At 38.8% G+C, this 21791-nt stretch overlaps 1 protein-coding gene across 3 annotated transcripts in view; it reads left to right on the forward strand.

Moving 5' to 3' along the window:
* Positions 1-21791, forward strand: part of thsd7ba (thrombospondin, type I, domain containing 7Ba) — a 908760-nt gene that overhangs the window by 812404 nt on the left and 74565 nt on the right. For all 3 annotated transcript variants that reach the window (XM_072579697.1, XM_072579699.1, XM_072579698.1), the window contains one exon: positions 16436-16604. In XM_072579697.1, the coding sequence (XP_072435798.1) occupies positions 16436-16604 (169 nt within the window). The remainder of the gene's footprint in view (positions 1-16435; positions 16605-21791) is intronic.

Raw genomic sequence — 21791 nt, forward strand, 5'->3', positions numbered from 1 at the left:
ATTACCTTGCAAAAATAATGAACTGTTTTTATTTAAAATGCAGAAATTTTAGGATTTGCACTTATTAGATCAGGCGAATGATCATGAAACTTCTACTTAGTTGAAAGGATTAAGTAAAAAAATTCAAATTAGTTGAAATAAAGAAAAATTTAAAAATAATAAAACAGATAGGAAGGTAGCTTAAAATAACATGAAGAACAACCAGGTTGGAATACAGTAGGGATCATGGCAAAAAAAAATGAATCTTTCCAAAATTAGGGAAAGCTTTTAATGTGTTCACAGCAGAAGTGAGTGCAGAACAAAATCTAATAATATCATTGTTGAATATAAAATTGGAGAATCACAGCAAGGTTCAGAAAGAAGCCAAAAAAATCCATTACCAAGTAAACAGTTTAAAGAAACAAGCAAATCCATCCAACATCCTTAAAAATAAAAACAAACATTCGGCATTTTCTGGCCAGAAAGATGGGGGTGGAACGGTGGCTCAGTGGTTGGCACAGCTGCCTCACAGTGCCAGAGACCTGAGTTCGATTCCAGCCTTGGTTGACTGTGTGGAGTTTGCATATTCTCCCCGTGTCTGTGTGGGTTTCCTCTGGGTGCTCCAGCTTCCTCCCACAGTCCAAAGGTGGGCAGGTCAGGTGAATTGGCCATGCTAAATTGCCCATAGTGTTAGGTGCATTAGTCAGAGGGGAATGGGTCTGGGTGGGTTACTCTTCGGAGGGTCAGTGTGGACTGGTTGGCCGAAAGGCCTGTTTCCATGCTGTAGGGAGTCTAACCCAATTAAGGTTAAACATAATAACAAACCAAATCTTGCCCAGGATTGTGTATTATGAAGAAAGAGTATAAAATTGCTTTATAATTAGGACGGCAAGTCTGAAGCACAACAAGTTAACACTCTTTGTTATTCTATTGGAGATACAACAGAAGAAGTTATTTCAAAACAAGGAAATGAAGCCTTGAATAGTTACTTCGGCCCCAAAACAAATAAGATGTTAGAAAGAGACAAGTTTAATTGAAGCATTTAATGCCGAAGGTAAATTAATAGAGGATTTTATCAATAATTTATAAACCTTAGCTGAGAGGTACAATTACAAACATTTTAAATCAGAATTGATCAGGGACAGCATTGTCATTGGATTTGTCATTCAAATTTATGACAATCAAATTTATGACAATCGAATGAAGACCTCAGCCTGGAAGAAATAATACAGTGAGTGAAATAGTCAGAAGTTCACAAGGAAAACAGAGTAATCCACAAAGATGATCAACAACCATGATACAGACAACCTCCAGCATTAATACAAGCTCATTTTCTGCTTGGGAATCCTGCAACCTTCAGGACTCAATATCAGTATTATAATTTGAGGACCTGAGCACCTTGTCCCACTTACTCCAACCCCATACACCAGGCCTTGACATCACATGGACTGCAACCACAACCAACTCCTTGTCAGCTACTAATGGTCCCCATTAGCAGCTATTCATCCTCCCTGGACGACCTTTACATATTCGTTCGTCTGCTGACCTTCTGTCCTCTGTTTCTGGCTCTATTTCCACCTATTGTTTACTCCTCCCCCTTTTCCCCACCTTAGCTTCACCATATACACCAAACTTTTCCAAGCTACTATCAGATCTGAAGAAGGATCACTGAACCTGAAATATTAAGGCTGCTTTTTCTCTACAGGGGCTGCCAGATCTGCTGAGATTTTCCAGTCATTTCTGTTTGTGTTTCTTTTGCCCAACATCTGCAGTTTTTTTTTTAAAACCAATGTGCAAGTCCTCTCTGATATCCTCAGTCTTATGGTGAAATGGAACAAGTAGTCAGAATGATCAAATCATTCTTAAAGAAGAATACAGTTCTGCAAGTAGGACTCTTAAACTTAGCTCATTTACTATGTAGATTAGCGCCATCAGAGTTATTGATTGGAAAGAAGCTTAACACGCAACTTCTTATCCTCCCATGAAATTACCCTAGGCCTAAGTGTCCAGAATTATCAACATGTGCAAGAAAAGAGATAAATCCAACTGAACACAAGAAGTAAAAAAAAGCTACAATAGAGGATACCATGCAAGCAATCTATCAAAACTAAATGAAGGTCAGATTGTGGATCTAAGATTTAGTAGAGAAGAGATTATTGGTGATAATCCAGAGAGATGTACGTCAAGAGATTCTATCTAGTACACATGCCAGATGGTACCATAAGAAGAAATAGGAGAAATCCGATATCAATATATCAATAACACTAAACATGTACCAATATGGATGAACCAGATGTTGAGTCTGAAAAAGAAGAAGAGCCATATGTTATGGACTTCATCGAAAACAGTGAAAACCTAAGAAGAAGTGTTCTAATACTAACCACTTTCTGAGACAGGTGAGAACACAATCAGGCAGAGTCGTGAATCTTCCTAATGGATTAAATCTGTCAAGTCAGAGACTTGCAAAGAGATGGAGTAATATTTAAATCTAAACACAAAGAAGAATGCAAGATGATACAAACCCTGGAAGAATTTGCAAACTGTGAGGAGAACAGTGTAGAACTCCATGAGCATATTGACAAGTTGGTGGAGTGGACAAATAGATGGCAGGTATGGTGGTGGGCGGCACGGTGGCACAGTGGTTAGCACTGCTGCCTCACAGCGCCAGAGACCCGGGTTCACTTCCCGCCTCAGGCGACTGACTGTGTGGAGTTTGCACATTCTCCCCGTGTCTGTGTGGGTTTCCTCCGGGTGCTCCGGTTTCCTCCCACAGTCCAAAGATGTGCAGGTCAGGTGAATTGGCCATGCTAAATTGCCTGTAGTGTTAGGTAAGGGGTAGATGTAGGGGTATGGGTGGGTTGCACTTCGGCAGGGCAGTGTGGACTTGTTGGGCCAAAGGGCCTGTTTCCACACCGTAAGTAATCTAAAAAAGGTGTCAGGTTCAGTTTAGAGAAGCATGAGGTGATACACTTTGGTAGGAAGAACATTGAAAGACAATATTTAAAAAGTGTGTACAATTCTAATAGTGGTGTCAGAGCAGAGTCATTGCAGGTGGCAAAATAGGTGGAGCAAACAATTAATGAAGCATACAGTGTCCTCAGCTTTATTAATAGGGGCTTGGAGTACAAGAGCAAAGAGGTGAAGTTGAACTTGTATAAGACACTTGTTAGATGCACATTTGTTGGTGCCACATTATGTGAAAGATGTGAATGTGTTGGAAAGAGTGCAGAATCAATTTGTAAGAATAGTTGTTGGAATTAAAAACTTCTGTTATGAGGCTACATTGAACATGTTGGGATTGTTCTCTTTGAAGAGAAGAAGGTTGGGAGGAAATTTGACAGAGGTTTTCAAAACCATGAGCAGGATGTTTAGAGTACTGTAGATAGGGAGAAGCTGTTCCTTTTTAGAGTCATAGAGATGTACAGCATGGAAACAGATCCTTTGGTCCAACTCGTCCATGCCGACCAGATATCCCAACCCAATCTAGTCCCACCTGCCAGCAACCGGCCCATATCCCTTCAAACCCTCCCTATCCATGTACCCATTCAGATGCCTTTTAAATGTTGCAGTTGTACTAACCTCTACCACTTCCTCTGGCAGCTCATTCCATACACGTACCACCCTCTGCATGAAAAAGTTGCCCCTTAGGTCACTTTTATATCTTTGCCCTCTCACCCTAAACCTGTGCATTCTAGTTCTGGACTCCCCCACCGCAGGGAAAAGACTTTGTCTATTTATCCTATCCATGCCCCTCTAAAAGGTCACCCCTCAGCCTCAAACGTTTCAGGAAAAACAGCCCTAGCCTATTCAACCTCTCCCTATAGCTCTTGTAAAAGGATCAAGAAGGAGAAGGCACAGAAAGTGTCATGCAAAAGAAATTGAGGTAATGTGCGAAAAAGCTCAGTAAGTAGTTAGGAATGCACCACCTAGAAATATGGTGGAGGCAGGATCAATTGAGGCATTCAGTAGAGTGTTGAATGATTATTTGGAAAGGAAAAATATGCAAGGCTTTGGGGATAAAGCAGAAGATTGGCACTGGTGCAATGTTGTGAATGTATGTAAAATAATTATCAGCACATAGACTATGGGGAAATATGTTATAAGAAAGTTTAACAAAGTTAAAATATGAGTACATTACCTACTGTGATAATGTCTGAGATTATATGTTTGAGGACTTCTTATCTGCTATAAATGGTGAACAGTTGGTAATAAAATAATTACTGTTTAAAATGTAGAAGCTTTAGTATCTTTGCTAGTTTGATCTGATTAATTACTAAGTAGACCAATCTTCGTGACCCAAACCTTATGACACTCTTACACCAAAATCTGAAATTATTTTAGTTCTGATAAATGATGGCTACTTGAAAACATTTAACCTTCCCAGATACTTCTCAACCTCATGTGTGCTCCCATTATTGTCTGTTTCATGGTTCCCAGTATTTCCATGTTAATGTCTCACCTGTCGAGATGCACATTCTCCTTTTAGGGGAAATGTTTCTTTTAAATCAATTCTTGTTTTTTTTCTTCATTTTCTTAAAACGTTGCATTGATAAATGGCATGATATAATGAGAAAAATGGTCTAACCTTTCTGAATAGAAGTGGCTGAGCTGAGCTTTAATTTGTCGTCTTAAATTTGATTCTTGTCCACAGCCATGTTCCAGAAATCTGACCTGGTTAAAAGAAAGGATAGATATGGCAACAAGACTGTAAAAAGAAGTAATAAAAAAAGTTGGAGTTGAGGCTGTTTTCAGTTTGTCTTTGATTTCTGTTGTTAAAGTAGGATATCATTTGGACGAAATAAAGTTGTATATTGAAACTGTTACACATTTCACCAGAGATGAACCAGGTGTTCTAAAAACATTATATAATGTTCTGTGAGTGTTAATTGGCATCTACTAGGTGAGAAAAACTAATTAATTTTTGCTTTTTGAGGAAATATAGTGAACAATTACTCTTGAGAATTTTCAATCCACAATGTACTCTGCAGTAAAACAATGTTGATTTGTCATCTATTAATTAGTTCCTGCAGTAAAGTTAATCATTTTTGGGAATTGTTTCTGATATTTTCCACTGCTTTAGGCTATGAAGATATGTATACATGGATTTGTAAGTATGAAATTAAAGCTTTGATGCATCAGATGCTTCAAAGTGTAGTGGGATCTTTGAAGGTTTGGAGATAACATGTGGCAGTTAAAATGTATGCTATTTTGTGCCTTTGTAATTTCTGATGGAGTTAGGGTAAATTAATACATGAGATTGCCAGCTTTGATTTTTGAGCTTAAGTCCTGAAGTGTGACTAAAACCCAGAACTTGACAATAACGAATTGACATTGACAGTAGCCATGGTGAAATCCTTGGTACAAAATGTACAGCCCTTCCAACAAAGACAGAATATGGATGCTGCCAGCTGTGGAAAGATCAATATGAAAAATATATCATATATATGTAATTATTTTTTGCACTCATGAAGCCCTCTACAACACATGGATGGTCCCATTACAACTTATGTTCCTATTCGTGATGAACTACTTGCTGCCTTGAATTGCCATGATGAGAAGGTGCCGGTGTTGGACTGGGATGGACAAAGTTAAAAATTCACACAACACCAGGTTATAGTCCAACAGGTTTATTTGCAAGCACTGGCTTTCGGACCTCTGTTCCTTTGTCAGCTAGCTATTGGGTCTGGATCATAAGGATATAAATTCTGTGTTTTTTATCCTGTCCCCCTAGCTACCTGATGAAGGAGCAGCACTCTGAAAGCTGGTACTTCCAAATAAACTTGTTGGACTATAATCTGGTGTTGTGTAGTGTTAAATTGCTACAGTCTTTCAAGTGTAAGGATTTTTATGACGCGAACCCAGCAACGATGAAGAAATGGAATATAGTTCCATATCAGAGGGATAGGTGGAGCAGAACCTATCAGGTGTTCCTATGTATCTGCTGCTTATCTCTGCCTACCTGGAGGTCACAGATTTGAAAGGTGCTAATGAAGGCGTCTTGGTGTATTGTTATAGTGCATCTTGTAAATGTTAGGTACTGAGGCCACTGTGCATCAGTGATGAGAATGAAACTTTATGATGGTGAATGGGATGCTAATCAAGACAGCTTCTTTATCTTGGATAGAGTGTATTTCTATTGTTACAGTTGTAGTGTGTACTCCATCACACTCCTGACTTGTGCCTTATAGGTGGCAGACAGGTTTTGTATTCAGGATGTGAACTACATACTGCAGAATTCTGAGCCTTTGGCATGGATTCACAGCTACAATATTGGTATGACGAGCCCAGTTCAGTTTCTTGTTCATGGTAACCCCACAATGTTGATAATGGGTCATTCAGCACTGTTGGAGCTGGTCAGTTCCTGCTACTTGTATACTACAGATGTTGCTTGCCACTTATCATCTCAAGCCTGAATGTTGTCCAAATCATGTGACCTACAGACACAGTCTGCTTCAGTATCTGAGTAATCATGAATCATGTCAAACATTGCAATCATCAGTCAACACTCCTGCTTCTGACCTTATAACAGGCAAGTTGTTGACAAAGCAACTGAAGATGGTAAGGCCTCAGCATTATCTTGAAGGATTCTTGCAGTAATGTCCTCACTTGAGATCAACAAGCAACTATTTTTCTTTGTGCTAGTTATGACTCCAAGCAAGGGTCTTTTGATGCAAAACTCAATCAAATGCTGTCTTACCTCATATCTCTTTTTGTCCATATTTGGACTAAGGCTGCAATGAGGTCAGGAGTCAAGTAGCCATGGGACAACCTATTGTTAATATTGGTGAGCAGGCTGTGTAAGTGTTGCTACAGTTTTGGTCAATGACATCTTTCATCTCTTTGCTGATGATTGACAGCAGATGTTGAGGATCAAGATCACATACTGAAGATTGAGAATAGACTAATAGATGATAATTGGCTGGGTTGGATGTGTCCTGCTTTTTGTGGACGGCAAATACCTGGGTGATTTCTCATGTTGTTGAGAAGACGCTAATGTCATTGTTGCATAGGAATCACTTGCCTATGAGTATGGCTATTTCGAGAAGATGAACCATTCACAGTTCAGATTACTTCACAGATTGACACTCTAAAAGAAGAAAGAGAATTCACATTTACGTTGCACATTTCATGACCTCAAGATGTTCTAAATGGCGACAGTTAAATAAGTACTTTCTGAAGTAGGATCACTCCTGTTCTCTATAGTGGTTCTATAAGACAATTCACCATTGTCTTCTCAAAGACAACTAGAGATGAGCAATCAATGCTGGCTAGCCAATAATGCCCATGTTCCATGGGTGAGTAAAAAAAAATAAGAAAAATAGCAGTCAATTTGCACACAGCAGGCTTTTACAAACAGAAATATGATATTGACCAGATGGGCTGTTTCTTGAGAAGTTGGTTGAAGAATAAATATTATTAGGACTCTTAGGAACAATTTTACTGCTCTTGGACAAAGAAGTGCTGTTTTGCATCCATCTGACGTCTCAGTCTAACATCCCACCAAACTGAAAGACAGCACGACCCTGCATGCCAGTCTTTTTACAAAGAGTTGAGGATGGGTGATTTATCACCCCTCTTTTTAATCTTCTCTTGATCAGTCACAACTGATGTTTTTTTCTTACTTTTACTACACAATTATCACACTTCAATTAAAAATGCGGTTAACTGGATCAAAATGAAGGATCCAATTACACTTTTTTTTATTTCAGTGGAACAGAACAGAATTTTATTACCTACTAACCATGGGAAAATCAAACACACAAAAAACATAGCTATTATATTTTAGTAAAGGAAGAGTGTTTGGTACATAAAGAGTACGTAGTTTAGAAGTCCTTAGACGAGTTGGGATGTTAGATTTTTAACATTCAGTCTCATTTTAATGGTTGACTTGTATCATCAACAATAGCTGTAGGGATATTTTTCACTCTCAATATTTTTTCAATTCATGTGTTTACTGGGCACAGTCTTCTGAAATGATGAAGAACCAAGGGCGGCACGGTGGCACAGTGGTTAGCACTGCTGCCTCACAGCGCCGGCGACCCGGGTTCAATTCCCGCCTCAGGCGACTGACTGTGTGGAGTTTGCACGTTCTCCCTGTGTCTGCGTGGGTTTCCTCCGGGTGCTCCGGTTTCCTCCCACAGTCCAAAGATGTGCAGGTCAGGTGAATTGGCCATGCTAAGTTGCCCGTAGTGTTAGGTAAGGGGTAGATGTAGGTGTAGGGGTATGGGTGGGTTACGCTTCGGCGGGGCGGTGTGGACTTGTTGGGCCGAAGGGCCTGTTTCCACACTGTAAGTAATCTAATCTAATCTAATCTAATCTAATCTAAAAGGGGTAAAAGAGAGAGAGATGGAGAGAGAGAGTGAGAGTGTATGTGTGTGTTGTGTATGTGTGTGTGTGTGAGAGAGAAAGAGCTTTCAAGTTTCTATGTTTAGAGGTCATCGTTCCTATTCTCTGCTGTGCTGCTCAAAAACAGCTACAAAAATATGCTATGCATGTATATTCTCAAGTTTGGCTCCATTGTCTTTCCAAGCTGACTAACGAGCAGGTGAGCCTCTTATTTCCCAATATATGAAATGATCATACAATTGTGAATTAAACTAGACATCTGAATTTCTTGAAAGTGACTGAGTTGCCTTATTTTGATGTACATAGATAAAAATGATAATTTCAGTGCCAATGGTTACATTTATTCCAAATGAATCATGTAGAGTGTGTCAATCTGTGTTCAGGTGATCATGGCAGATACTTAGGGCAGTAGTTTTCTTCTTTCAAAAAACATTTTAGCTCATGAAATATCTCAGATATAACAAGCAAATGGTGGAAGTTAAAAGTTGATAGTCCATATGTGACACAACACAACAGCCTTGAGCCAAGATCTGTGGAGTGGAATTTCAACATACAAACCTGTGACCAAGGGGCAAGAGTGCTCCCAGCTGAACCTCAACAGCATGTTTATTGCTAAATGGAGATAGTAAGGACTGTAGATGCTGGACGTCAGAGTCGCTAGAATGTGGAGCTGGAAAGGCATAGCAGGTCAGGCAGCACCGGAAGAGCAGGAGAGTCAATGGTTCAAATCGGGAACCTCCACGAGGACTGATGAAGGGTCTCAACCCGAAACCTTGTCCTTCTTGCTCCTCCGAGGCTGCCTGATCTGCTGTGCCTTTACATTTTATTGACTATTTATAGCTAAAGTTTAGAGCAGCTTACCCTCACGCTATTCTTAGAAAATAAATTGGAACCACAGAGGAACCTTGATTATCCGAACACCTCAGGTAGGGAGTATGTTGTTGAGATAATCGAATGTTCGGATAACACAGGATAACACAGTTTAGCCAAGCATTGGGACCTTGTGATTCTTGTCTAGATAATCTGAATTCCGGATAACTGAATGCTGGATAATCGAGGTTCCTCTGTATTTCTATTCAGGACAGACAATAAATAATTTGTGAAATGAACAGCAAATCATCAGGAGAATCAACAGGTTTTGCATGTTAGATTCATATACTTTCTGATCGAGTCTTCATAGCAGAATTTACCATTTGTTTTTGCAACTAAAATTTTAAGCATTTAATTGGATAGTTGTTACTTGAATTTCCTTAAAACATTGCTATTACCAAATTAAGTGGCTTTCAGCACTATGGTAATATTATTGAGTTTTTTTGACAAGTCATTCAAATTGGTGCTTTCAAAAGAAAGTGTCCTGCATTCTTCCTAGACCATATCAGGGCGAAGATAAAATGGTTCAGTCGTTTGAGAATTTCTTTTGTTATGCATTTCCAGTGGCTTTATCAGATATACATTTTTCTGCATTGTCATGAACTTTAAATTAGGTTTTCTTCTAAGTCCTCATCTTGCTCTGTAAAGAGGAGCTATTGATTTCCATTGCACTCATGTGCTATTGCATTAAATTACTTGAGTAATAATATAATGTAAGCTTTCCATTATTTGGAAATTCTTATAGACTAGAATGTTTTTGACAAGACCCAATCATTCCCTCAACATCATTAGTTTTATTTTGGGAGCAGAAACATGAAAAATGCAGTATTTAGATGAGTAAGATAATTGTTTTTATTACTTTATAATGTTTTACCACTGTTTTATGTTTCAGTTAACTATTCATAATCTGTCATTTTTTTCAAGTGTGCAAGGTATTCTGATGTCATTCTATTATCCAAAAAATTCTATAAACTAAAAATTGACTTAGTCAACAGTGAGGACTACAAATGCTGGAAACCAGAGTTTAGATCAGAGTGGTGCTGGAAATGCACAGCAGGTCAGGCAGCATCCGAGGAGCAGGAAAATCGATGTTTCAGGCAAAAGCCCTTGCCCAAAATGTCGATTTTCCTGCTCCTCGGATGCTGCCTGACCTGCTATGCTTTTCCAGCTTCACTCTGATCTAAACCAAAAATTGACTTAGTCCAAGGTATTCCAGAGTGGAGAGGTTTTAGTGTATAATAGGTTTGTAGTGAAGACAAAAACATTTCAAGTTTACAATGTTCAGTGCCAGCTCCACTTCTGTGGGCATTTACCTCATGACACAAACTTTATGTTACGGTTATCTGATGTGGACAATAACTTGAATAGTATTCCAATTGAAAGCACAAAATGAAGTTCAATTTAAAAGTGATATAGGTTTTTGAAATAACTCCACAGAGGCCGGAATCCCATCACCAAGTCATTGTCAACTTACATGTGGAAAGTCCTTAACTCAGGTTCAGTCTCCTCAGAGCCAGCTCTCAGAGTGTCTGAATGTCTGACACTCATTTTTTTAATCTGTCAGCCAGGACTCCCTGATTGGACCAGATTTACAACCCCACTCAGGGAACTCATATTCTGTGAGGTCCACCTGGCTGACTTCAGTAGAATCACTGCAGATTTGATATGTACAACAGTGTTGATGTTGAAAAAGAGAGCAGTTTGTAGCTCTTTTCTGATTTACTTTATATCTAACTTCATCAGCATTACTCTACTTTAAGAACCATAGGAAATAAATGTGCTTTGCAGCTTTACGTTATTATTTATTCAAAAATGACAGGATCCTAAAAGGCATTGAAAACTTGGGAAAATATGTACTTTTTCCAATAAACTTTGATAACCTATAGGCTGTCTCCATTGTAGCATTCCTTAGAATCATAGAGTCATAGGGATGTACAGCATAGAAACAGATCCTTCGGTCCAACCTGTCCACGCCGACCAGATATCCCAACCCAATCTAGTCCCACTTGCCAGCACCCGGCCCAGATCCCTCCAAACCCTTCCTATTCATATACCCACCCAAATACCTCTTAAATGTTGCAATTGTACCAGCCTCCACCACATCCCCTGGCATTCCATACACGTACCAACATCTGTGTGAAAAAGTTGCCCCTTACGTCTCTTTTATATCTTTCCCCTCTCACCCTAAACCTATGCCTTTCTTTGGGAGTCAGGTTGAGTTTTGAGTGTTCCAGGAATTGGACATGTGATTAAGTCTAGTCCCAAGGGAATGCAATATTGTCAGAAAATATTTTGAATGAGCTATTAAGCAGAAGTATGTTCCATTTATCATTTACAATGGATATAAAGCTACCATTGCCTTAGGTTGCAGAGGATAGGATGTTCTCATATCCTAATTAGCATTCTTCTCTCAGCCAAAAGCCTGTTAACTGGTCAGTTATCAAATTAACAATTTTGTTTGAGCTTGTGTATGAATTAATTGCCATGTAATAATGATTGCTACTTATCAAAATATTCAATTAGATGTTACATGCTTTGAAACGTCTGAGGAATTCTAAGATATTTTACAATTTATAATAAACCCTTCTTTTCTATAAGGAGTTGCTAAGAATTTTGTATCATTGAACAAATATAAATATATTTATACAGAAGCTCGTTATCTATGAGTCTCAAAGGGTTAACGCTGAACAGTTTTACTCTGATGATGTCATGTGAACTCATGACAGCTTAGGTTCACAATTGAGCAATACCGAATATCTGGTCTTCCTCAAATGTTCTATAAAAATGTCTATCATATCAATGTAACCTGTTCAGCATGCAATAACATATACAAAAAAAATCAAAGAACTGCAGATGCTAGAAATTAGAAATAAAAACAGAAATTTTTGGAGAAGTTCAGTGGAGAGAAAGCAGAGGTTTTTTTTCTTATGAAGGGCTTTTGCCCGAAACGTCGATTTTCCAGCTCCTCAGATGCTGCCTGACCTGATGTGCTCTTCCAGCACCACTCTAATCCAGATTTTTTTTTAGTCATTCAAGGAATGTGAGCATAACTAGCTAGGCCTGCATTTATTGCCTGTTCCAAATTGCACAGAGGGCATTTAAGAGTCAACCAGATTGCTGTATGTCCGGTGTCGCACACAGACCAGGTAAGGACAGCAGATTTCCTTTCCTACAGGACATTGTTGAACCAGATTGGATTTACCTGATGGTTTTACCTAATGGGTTTAATTGTCATTCTCCAGATGAGGAAACAGTGGAGGAGTAACTGATAGGTAGAGATGGATTCCAGTGAGAGAGAACAGTTGAGCAGACAAAAGAATAGGCATAGGTCAGCCAAGGAGAATCAATAGCTGCGAATAGAGACCATTAGTGGTTGACAATGGGTTGATTGTGATAACAGCCTGTGTGATGACAAGGCCTGATGTGTCAGGGTTGGGGTAAGGAAATGGGAGAATGTGCTCAGGGCCTATAACTAATGGATTTGATATTGAGTCCTGAAGGCTGCAGGGTCCCGAAGCAGAAAATGAGACACTGTTCTTCCAGCTTGCACAGAGTTTTGCTGGAGTAATGTAGCAAGCCCGAGACAGAGATGTTGACCAGGGAACAAGGTAGTGTATTGAAGTGACAGGCAACAAATAGCTCAGGGTCATTTTTGTGGGCCGGCTGTAGGCATTCTGCAAAGTAACTGCCCAGTCTACATCTCGCTTCCCCAGTGTAGAACAGACCATATTGTAAACAGCAAATACCATAGACTAGATTGACTGAAGTGCAAGTATATCACTGCTTCACCTAGAAGCTGTGTCTGGGGCCTTGGATAGTGAGGAGGGAGGAAATAAACAGACAGATTTTGCACCTTCTGTGATTACATGGCTGTAGGGGTTGGGGGCAAGAGCATGTGTGTGTTGGGAGTGAAGGAATGGATCAATGTACCCTGGAGGGAACATCCCTGTGGAATGCTGACAAGGGAGGGGAGGGGAATATGAGTCTGGTGATGGCATCTCACTGGAGGTGGTGGTAATGGTGGCTAATGATCTTTTGGATGTGGATGGATGCTGGTGGCATGGTAACTGAGGACTGGTGTACACTATTGCTGTTCTGGGAGAGCAGAGAAGGGTGAGGGCCAAAGTGCAGGAGATGGGTTAGACATGGCTGAGGGCCCTATCAGCCACAGTGATGGGGAATTCTTGGTTGAAGAAAAAGATGGACATTCAGAGGCCTCCTTTTTGAAGTTGGCATCTTTGGAACAGATTTGACGGAGACAGAGAATGGAATAAGAGTCTTTACAGGAAGCAGGATGTGAGGATGTATCTGGTAACTATGGGAGTCGGACGATTTGTAGCAAATATCAGTGGCCAGCCAGATTGTCATAGTGCTCACAGAATAGGTCTTGTCTCTTCCTTGATGGAGCTGTTAATCTTAAAATTGCCTGGATTGCGAAAATTGCAAACAAATAAAACTACTTTTCATTTAGTGCCAACAGTACAAGTTTTGGTTCAAATTACTGACAACATCTTCACTCTAAGATTAGTTGTTTTTGTACATTTTGGTATGTGATGAATGAGTCAGACTTCCTGAATTAAAGTTTTGATGTTTATAAGCAAGTAAGTAAAAAAAATAGAAGGTGAAGAAGCAAACATAAAAGCTTAGACATGGAGAAACAGACAGGAAATAAATTTCAGAAATTAGATGTGTAGTAAGATGGCAATGTACAGCTCTGATTTAGAAGCACTGAGATAATGCAGGGCTGAATGTTGTGTTTTCCTGAAAATTTATTGTTGGTGCTGTTTGCGCTATATTAATCAAGATTTTTCTATTCCAATTTCTCTATCTGTAAATCAAATGTTATATCATTGCAAACATAATAAGTACTTTTGCATTTCAGAGAAGATACTGTTTTACAGATAATGTATTATATAACAATATTTGCATGGAAAATAAATGGGGTTAGGTGTCATAAAATTTTGCTTTCAAGTTGGTTCCTTAATTTAACGTATCTTAAAACAGCTAGTAAATACTTTATCACTCTGTGAACTGAATGTTACAGTGTTGCAAAAATAATTTGGCAGAGATTTCAACTTACGCTTACACCAATGTATATTTATTTACTGCTTTTGCATTGTAGTGTTCACCAAAGAGAATAAAGGAGTATTTTATGTATTTCAATTCAAATTTAATGCTCTCGCTAATAAATACATAGAATGTGTTATCTGAGTACAGACTGCCATTTTAGATACATTGTTAATGTGTCATTGAGTTAAAGAATAATTATGTTTTCAACCAATCTATATGTTTCGTATAATATATTAAGAGAAGATTTTGGTGATTTAAAAATAAGAATGTCAGTAAGATAGTGTAAAGACTGTATAAAGGTTGTCCATATATTTGAATATGCCATTGGGATGTTCTCTGCTTTTTTTTTGCCTTCAGTTGTTCATTTTGGATTAAGGAATTAAGATCTCTCTCATGTATATTGATTCCTCCTCACCACACTCCTTGTTTCATTATCAGATTGCTGTTGAACACAATTGATTAGCAAGTAATTACTAGGAGACATAAGAATTCAGTCTGCTTGAGAATTTAACTAGGGATGAAACATGTGTTGCTAGAAATGCACAGCATGTCAGGCAGCATCCAAGGAGCAGGGCGTATGCCTGAAATGTCGATTCTCCTGCTCCTTGGATGCTGCCTGACCTGCTGTGCTTTTCCAGCAACACATTTTTCAGCTCTGATCTCCAGCATCTGCAGTCCTCACTTTCTCCTAGTTGAATTTAACTAGGGGACCAAGATTTGTTCATTTAACTGCTTTTCCACTATCATGTTGAAAAAAAACACTAAATGTAGGATGAGGATTTTCATTCTGAAGAGAGAAAAATGCAATTATTTACATTTTAGCTTGCAAATCTCTCAAAGTTCTGAACAAGTGAAAAGTTTTTTTTAAAATTCTTTGATGAGTTATGTGTTACTGGCTAGGCTAGCATTTATTGCCCATCCCTAATTGCTCAGAAGACAGTTAAGAGGAAACTATTTTGCTGTGGATCTGGAGTCACATGTAGGTCAGATCAGATAAGGAGTATAGATTTCCTTCCTTAATAAGACATTAATCATCCAGATTTTGGTTTTATTCCAATAATTAACAACACCTTCATGGTCGTCATTCGACCATGAGTTCCAGACGTTTATTAGAGTCAAATTCCACCAAGAGCTATGGCAGGATTGAAACATGGATCACAGAACATCACTTGGGTCCCTGGATTAATAGTCTGATGATAATATCACTTGGCCACACCTTCACCAATTAGTGATTGGCTCCTGTCTTTTTAACCTTCCCTGTTGCTTGCATGGCTATTGGACGTCAATTATGATTAGTTCACCAGATCAAAAACTAAGAAAACGTCAAATCCAATGTTTTCTTGCTTGAAAGAGAGTTTCTTTTTTACCTTTAAACCTGAGAAAAATACAAAATCACACCATCAAAATCAGGCACACAAACACAAGTAATAATTCTTATAAATTAGGAGTAGGGGTGTCCATATTGATAGGATCATAAAAGAGGTTGCTGGTTCCTGATTTTTAGAATCATTAAATTGCAAGAGTGAATACTGTGTCCGAATGTTTCAACCTATTTCCTAAGGAGCAGTGAAACTTCGAGATAATCTTGATTTCTTGCTGAATTGTTGTTTCCTAGGTTGCTTTTTCATGAGCATTGCCTTCTGAGGTTGAGAGATTTCAGCAGAAAAGAACGTTCGATCAATTTTGCTTTCCCTTTCCTTAGTTGCTCAAATGCTGCTGTTGCTGTACAATTCCTCTGAGGATTCTAGTGTCTGTGTCATTGTTTCGCTGCAAGCAACCTATCATTACTCAATATCTGAATTTGTCATGCAAGTGTGAATAAAGCAAAAGATGCAAATTCCTTGCTGCTGCATTGAATTTCAATGATTCTTGAGAACAATGGCAATTCCAATGCAATTAGTGTCATTTTTTTGACCTGGGTGCTTGGGATGGTCAACCAATCACAGCAGACATTCTAGGTCAGTAGCATCCTTTAAAAAAGTACTTTTAATCCAGGAAAATCTCAGTTAGTAAAGTCAAATGATCGAAGTTAAATATCGATAGCCCATTTTCACTACAACCCATAACAGAAGTCAGATAATGTTGCCTGAATTTGATTTGGATCTCAGTTCTCATAGACATTTTTATTAATGTTTCAAAGGCTATAATCAATAATTACTTTATTTTGCAGGGAGCACAGTGTGGTGATGGTTTTAAAGTGCGTAATCTCTCTTGTATTGTTCATGATGGAAGACTCCCAGGTTCAGCAAAGGTGGTGGAGAACGAATTGTGTGGCAACAGGCCAGTTGGAATATCTGATGTGTGGGGATTAAAGATTCCTTGTTCAGTGCCTTGTCCAGGTAAAATGTCATATGATTACCTCACATAAATATGAATTGTTAATACTTTGGAATATTTCTGATAATCATGTTGGCAATGTATTGAAGCATAAAAGTCATTACAAGTTAAATTAAGAGCTCTTTGAGATATTGCTACAATGCTTTTATTTCCATTTATGACAAATTTGATGGTTTTGTAAAAGGGAAGATCAATAATGCTTCATGATATCAAAATTAATGCTTGCAATTTATTACTTAATTGATTCTAATTCACATCGGTGTTATCATATAATTATTCACTGGCAAGCTGCTGTGATCGCTGATATTTCTCTTTAGTATTATGCACTTTTTCAAGTGTTACTTAGCAGAAGAAAACAACATACACTTATACCTTTAAAGTATATTAACATTCTACGATGCATTCAAACTACAAGCATGAGAGATGCCAATGAATACTGATGTCACTGACATAGTGTTAATAATCTGTAATTCTGCATATTAGGAAAGCCAACATTTTTTCATCCATTCATAGGTTGTGGGAATGGCTGCTAGGCTGGCATTTTTTACCCCATCCCTAAATGCCCTGGAGAAGGTGATAGCTGTACCTCTTGAACTACTACAGTCCTTGGTATGTCAGAACCTGTAGAGTGCTGTAACTGACATGGTCCCAAATCAGGTTGGGCTGTGTGTTGGAGGGGAAATTGCAGATGGCATTCCCATGTATCTGCATCCTTTGTCCTTCTGGATGGTAGAAGTTATGTCTTTGATGAAAGGAGTGTTGGTAAGTTACTGGAGTGTATCTTGCAGATAATACACATTGTTGCTACTGTGCATCAGTGGTGATGGAATTAAATGTGGAAGGGGGTGAATGGAATACCAACCAAGTGGGCTGCTTTGTCCTGGGTAGTTTCAAGCTTCTTGCGTCTTGTTGGAGCTGCACTTGCCAGTCAAGTACAGAGTATTCCAAATCACTCCTAACTTGTGACGTGCAAATGGTGGACAGGCTTTGGGGATTTGGGGAGTCAGGAGTTGAGTTACTGGCTACAAGATTCTGAGCACCCCATCTGCTGTTGTAGCCATTGTAGTTATATGTAATTATATGTCTGACCTAGTTCAGCTTCCGTCAGTATAACTCCAAGATGCTGAAAGTCAAGGATTCAGTCATAGTAATGCAAGTGAATGTTAAAGAACAAAGGCTACACTCTCTCTTGTTGGAGATGGTCATTTCCTGGCATCTCTGTGACATGCATGATAGTAGCTATTCATGTTGCCATGCCTGAATATTGTCCAGGTCTTGCTGCATATAGACACTGGCTGCTTCAATATCTGAGGACTTGCAAATGGTGCTGGACATTGTACAATCAGTAGTGAACTTCTTCACTTCTGACCTTATGATGGAATGAAGATCATTGATGCCAGTAAATAGATAGTTGGGTCTAGGACAATGTTAGTGAAAACACCTGGAAAGTTTTTAATATAGTTAAAATATAAGATTATGAACATTAAAACAAGAAGAAATGACAATGAATGCCAAAAATCTGATATAAACATTGTAGATATTGGGAAGACTGATCAGGCCAGTCAGCATCCATGAAGGGAGAGAGTTAATGCTTTCAAGCAATTCCCTTTAATCAAAATTTATTAAAACTTGACAACTAATGATTTGAGGCAGTGTGCATTTTGCTGATTTGCTTTTGGGAAAGGTACAGTTATAGCTGATATTTTCACCAATATACCCCTGTACCATGTCCTCTCTCAAGCCTATTTGTTCCAAAGAAAACAACCAAGCTTATCCATCCTCTCTTCAGAGCTCAAATACACCATGTCCCAACCAATGTCTTGGGGCACCTCCTTTGTGACCACTAAAGTGAAATTACATAATTCCTATCGTATGGTGACCAGAACTGCATATAGTATTCTAGCTGTGGCCTTACCAAAGTTCTGTACAGCTCCTATATGGCCTCCTTGCTCTTATAATCTTTGTCACAACTGATATAGGCAAGTGTGCCATATGCCTTCTTAATTATTGTTCTGTCCTGTCACCTTCGGGGATCTATGGACAGGCACCACCAGATCCCTCTATTCCTCCGAATGACCCAGTGTCTCGCCATTCATTGAGTATTCCCTTGTCTTTTCCTTTTTCTAAAGTGCATCACCTCACATTTATCAGGGTTAACTTCCATCTGCCACTGATCTGCCCAACTGATCAATTAGTTTATATCTTTCTGTAACCTAACATCTTCCTCCCCACGATCAACTACCCACCAAACTTTCTGTCATCTGCAAATTCACTTATCATCCCTCCCACATTCTTATCTACATCATTTATGATTATCATAAACAATAAGGAATACAGCACTGATCCCTATTGTACACAACTGCACTGGCCTCCAATCACACTTACAACCTTCGGCACTACCCATTGTGTCCCATTACTAAGCTAATTTTTGATCTACCTTGCCAAGTTATCCTGGATCCCATGAGCTTTTACCTTCTTTAACAGTTTGCCATGATGGAATGTTGTCAAAGGCCTTGCTGGAATCCATATAATTTGCACCAACTGCATTATCTTCATCCAAGCACTTGGTTACCTCCTCAAAAAATTCCATCAGATTTGTTAGACATGACTTCTTTCTGACAAGGCCATGCTGACGATACCTAACCAAATCTTACCTCTCTAAATGGAAATTCATTTTCTCCTTCATTATTTTCTCCAACAGTTTCCCTATTGGTCATGATTTGGAGGAGCTGATGTTGGACTGGGATGGACAAAGTTAAAAATCAACAACACCAGGTTATAGTCCAACAGGTTTATTAGTAAGTACAAGCTTTCGAAGCACTGTTTCTTGATGAAGCACCTGATGAAGGAGCAGCGCTCTGAAAGTTAGTGCCTCCATATAAACCTGTTGGACTATAACCTGGCGTTTTGTGTTTTTTAACATGCTGTATTGGTGTTAAATTCACTGGTCTATAGTTCCCTGGTCTAGCTCCACTACATCTTGTGTAAACCACATTAGCTGTCCTGCAGTTCTCTGGCACCTCCCTGTGGCCAGAGATAATTTGAAAATTTGGTCAGGGCCCTTACAATTTCCTCCAACATCTCCCATAACAGCCGAGCATACAATTCATTTGGACCTAGGGATTTGTCCATTTTTAAATCTACCAAAACCCTCTATACCTCTTTGCTTCTTGTATCAATCTGCTAAAGAACTTCACAGTCCATCTCCGCAAATTCTGTACTTGCATCCCTCTCCACCTGAGTAAGACAGATGTGAAGTATTCATTTAACACTGTACTAATATCCTCTGGCTTCATGCACAGTTTGTCTAATTGGTCCTTATTAAGCCCCACTCTTTCCCTGGTTATTCTCTTTGCCTTGATATACTTCTAGAACATTCTTCCTAATCATGTCCATCAACATTTTCTTATTACCCCTTTTGTTTTAGTTTAACTGTTTTCTTGAGCTCTCCCTAACACTTCTAAAGCTCCTCTAGGGCCTGCATTGTTTTGCTCCCTTTGTACCTATTATATGTTCAAGCATAGGGTAAAGATTTGTAGCTCGGGTGCTGGTTGCAGTTGGAGTGGACATGTTTACCGAGTTGGGAAGTTGGCCTGCAGACGTTTCATTCCCCAGCACAGCACTGCTCTTCGTAGCATCATCAACATGTTGATATAAAAAGCTTTCCTGTACACATTTCAAGTAATCTCCTCTCTCTAAATCCTTTAATTATGATTATTCCAATTAACATTAGGCTAGTTGAAATTCCCTAATATAATTTTCCTCGTATTAGTTATTCACAGCATAGTGAATTGACTACATATCTGTTCCTCAATGGCCTGCTGGGGATCTATAATACATTCCTAACAGTGTGACTGCCCCCTTCTTATTCTTAAGTTCTACCCACAAAGACTCATTTGATGACCCTTCCAAGATATCATTCCTCCTTACTGGAGTAGGTGACTCCCTATCTAATAATGCAACACCACTTCCTGTCCTGCCTGAAAATTTTACACATTGGAATGTTAAATTGCCAGAGTTGTCCCACTGTCAACCATATCTCTGTGATGCAACAACATTGTATTTCCATATGTCAATCCAAGCTCTTAACTCATCTGACTTACCTCTAATACTGCTCTCATTAAGCCTCATATTTAGACATCAAATAGCTGAATTTGCCCTGCCTTGGTTGCATTTCTAATTTATGCCGTGTTGCTATTGAAATTAGGAGTTTTTTCACCCAGACAGTGGTGGGAATCTGAAGCTCACTACCTGTAAGGGTGGTAGATGTGAAACAGTCATAACATTTACGAAGTATATAGATATGCACTTGTGATGCTAAGCTATACAAGATTATGGACAAAATGCTACAAAATAGGGGAGAATAGATGTTTATTTTTAATGGTGCAGTTTCGGTGGGGTGAATGCTCTTTTTCTGTGCTGTAAGCCTTGGGACTCTATAGTTGTATGAACTTTCTAATGAATCATCAGTATGTTTTAAGGGTAAGTGACAGTTAATGATAACTAACATTAGAAGCACTGATAAGCATTTGTCACATGTACAGAACCTATTTGCTGAAGATGGAAAGTCCCTTTTTAGCAGCTGTGCCACCAACTGCAAACAGAATTTTTAGAAAAATACTTAGGTCATTATGAACTCCTTCATGTCAGGTTCAAAAGGTTAACTGTGGCAGTTTGTGACTTGGAAAGTACCACTTAATCATGGTCCTTGTCAGTGAAAAACACTTACACTTTCACACTTGCAAGCTACAATTTCTATGATTCACAGTAGAATATTCTTTTTCCCAGAATTTATTCTGTTTCAGTTCATATTTCTTTACATAGGAGTTGAAACAAATACCTGTTTGATAAAAAGTTCAAAATCTTAGATGTTGATCTTGCACTTTTATTTGATTTATTCTGTTGAGGTTTTCTTCCTGATGTTAGATCATAGCTTAAATAAATGGATTGATTTTCTAGTTGGAGGTGATATTTATCCCCACTCCCGGGTGATAATCTAGTGTAGTAGACTACTTGCACGTTTTATCGTCTGCCTGAATTTCATACATTGATTTGCTGGAATGTAAATTGGGGTGGCATAGTTACTCTGTGGTTAGCACTGCTGCCTTTCAGCATCAGGGACCTGAGCTCAATTTCACCCTTGTGTGACTGTGAGGAGTTTACATATTCTCCTAGTGTCTGCATGAGTT

This window comes from Chiloscyllium punctatum, chromosome 10, assembly GCF_047496795.1.
Source record: "Chiloscyllium punctatum isolate Juve2018m chromosome 10, sChiPun1.3, whole genome shotgun sequence".
Classification (NCBI taxonomy): domain Eukaryota; kingdom Metazoa; phylum Chordata; class Chondrichthyes; order Orectolobiformes; family Hemiscylliidae; genus Chiloscyllium; species Chiloscyllium punctatum.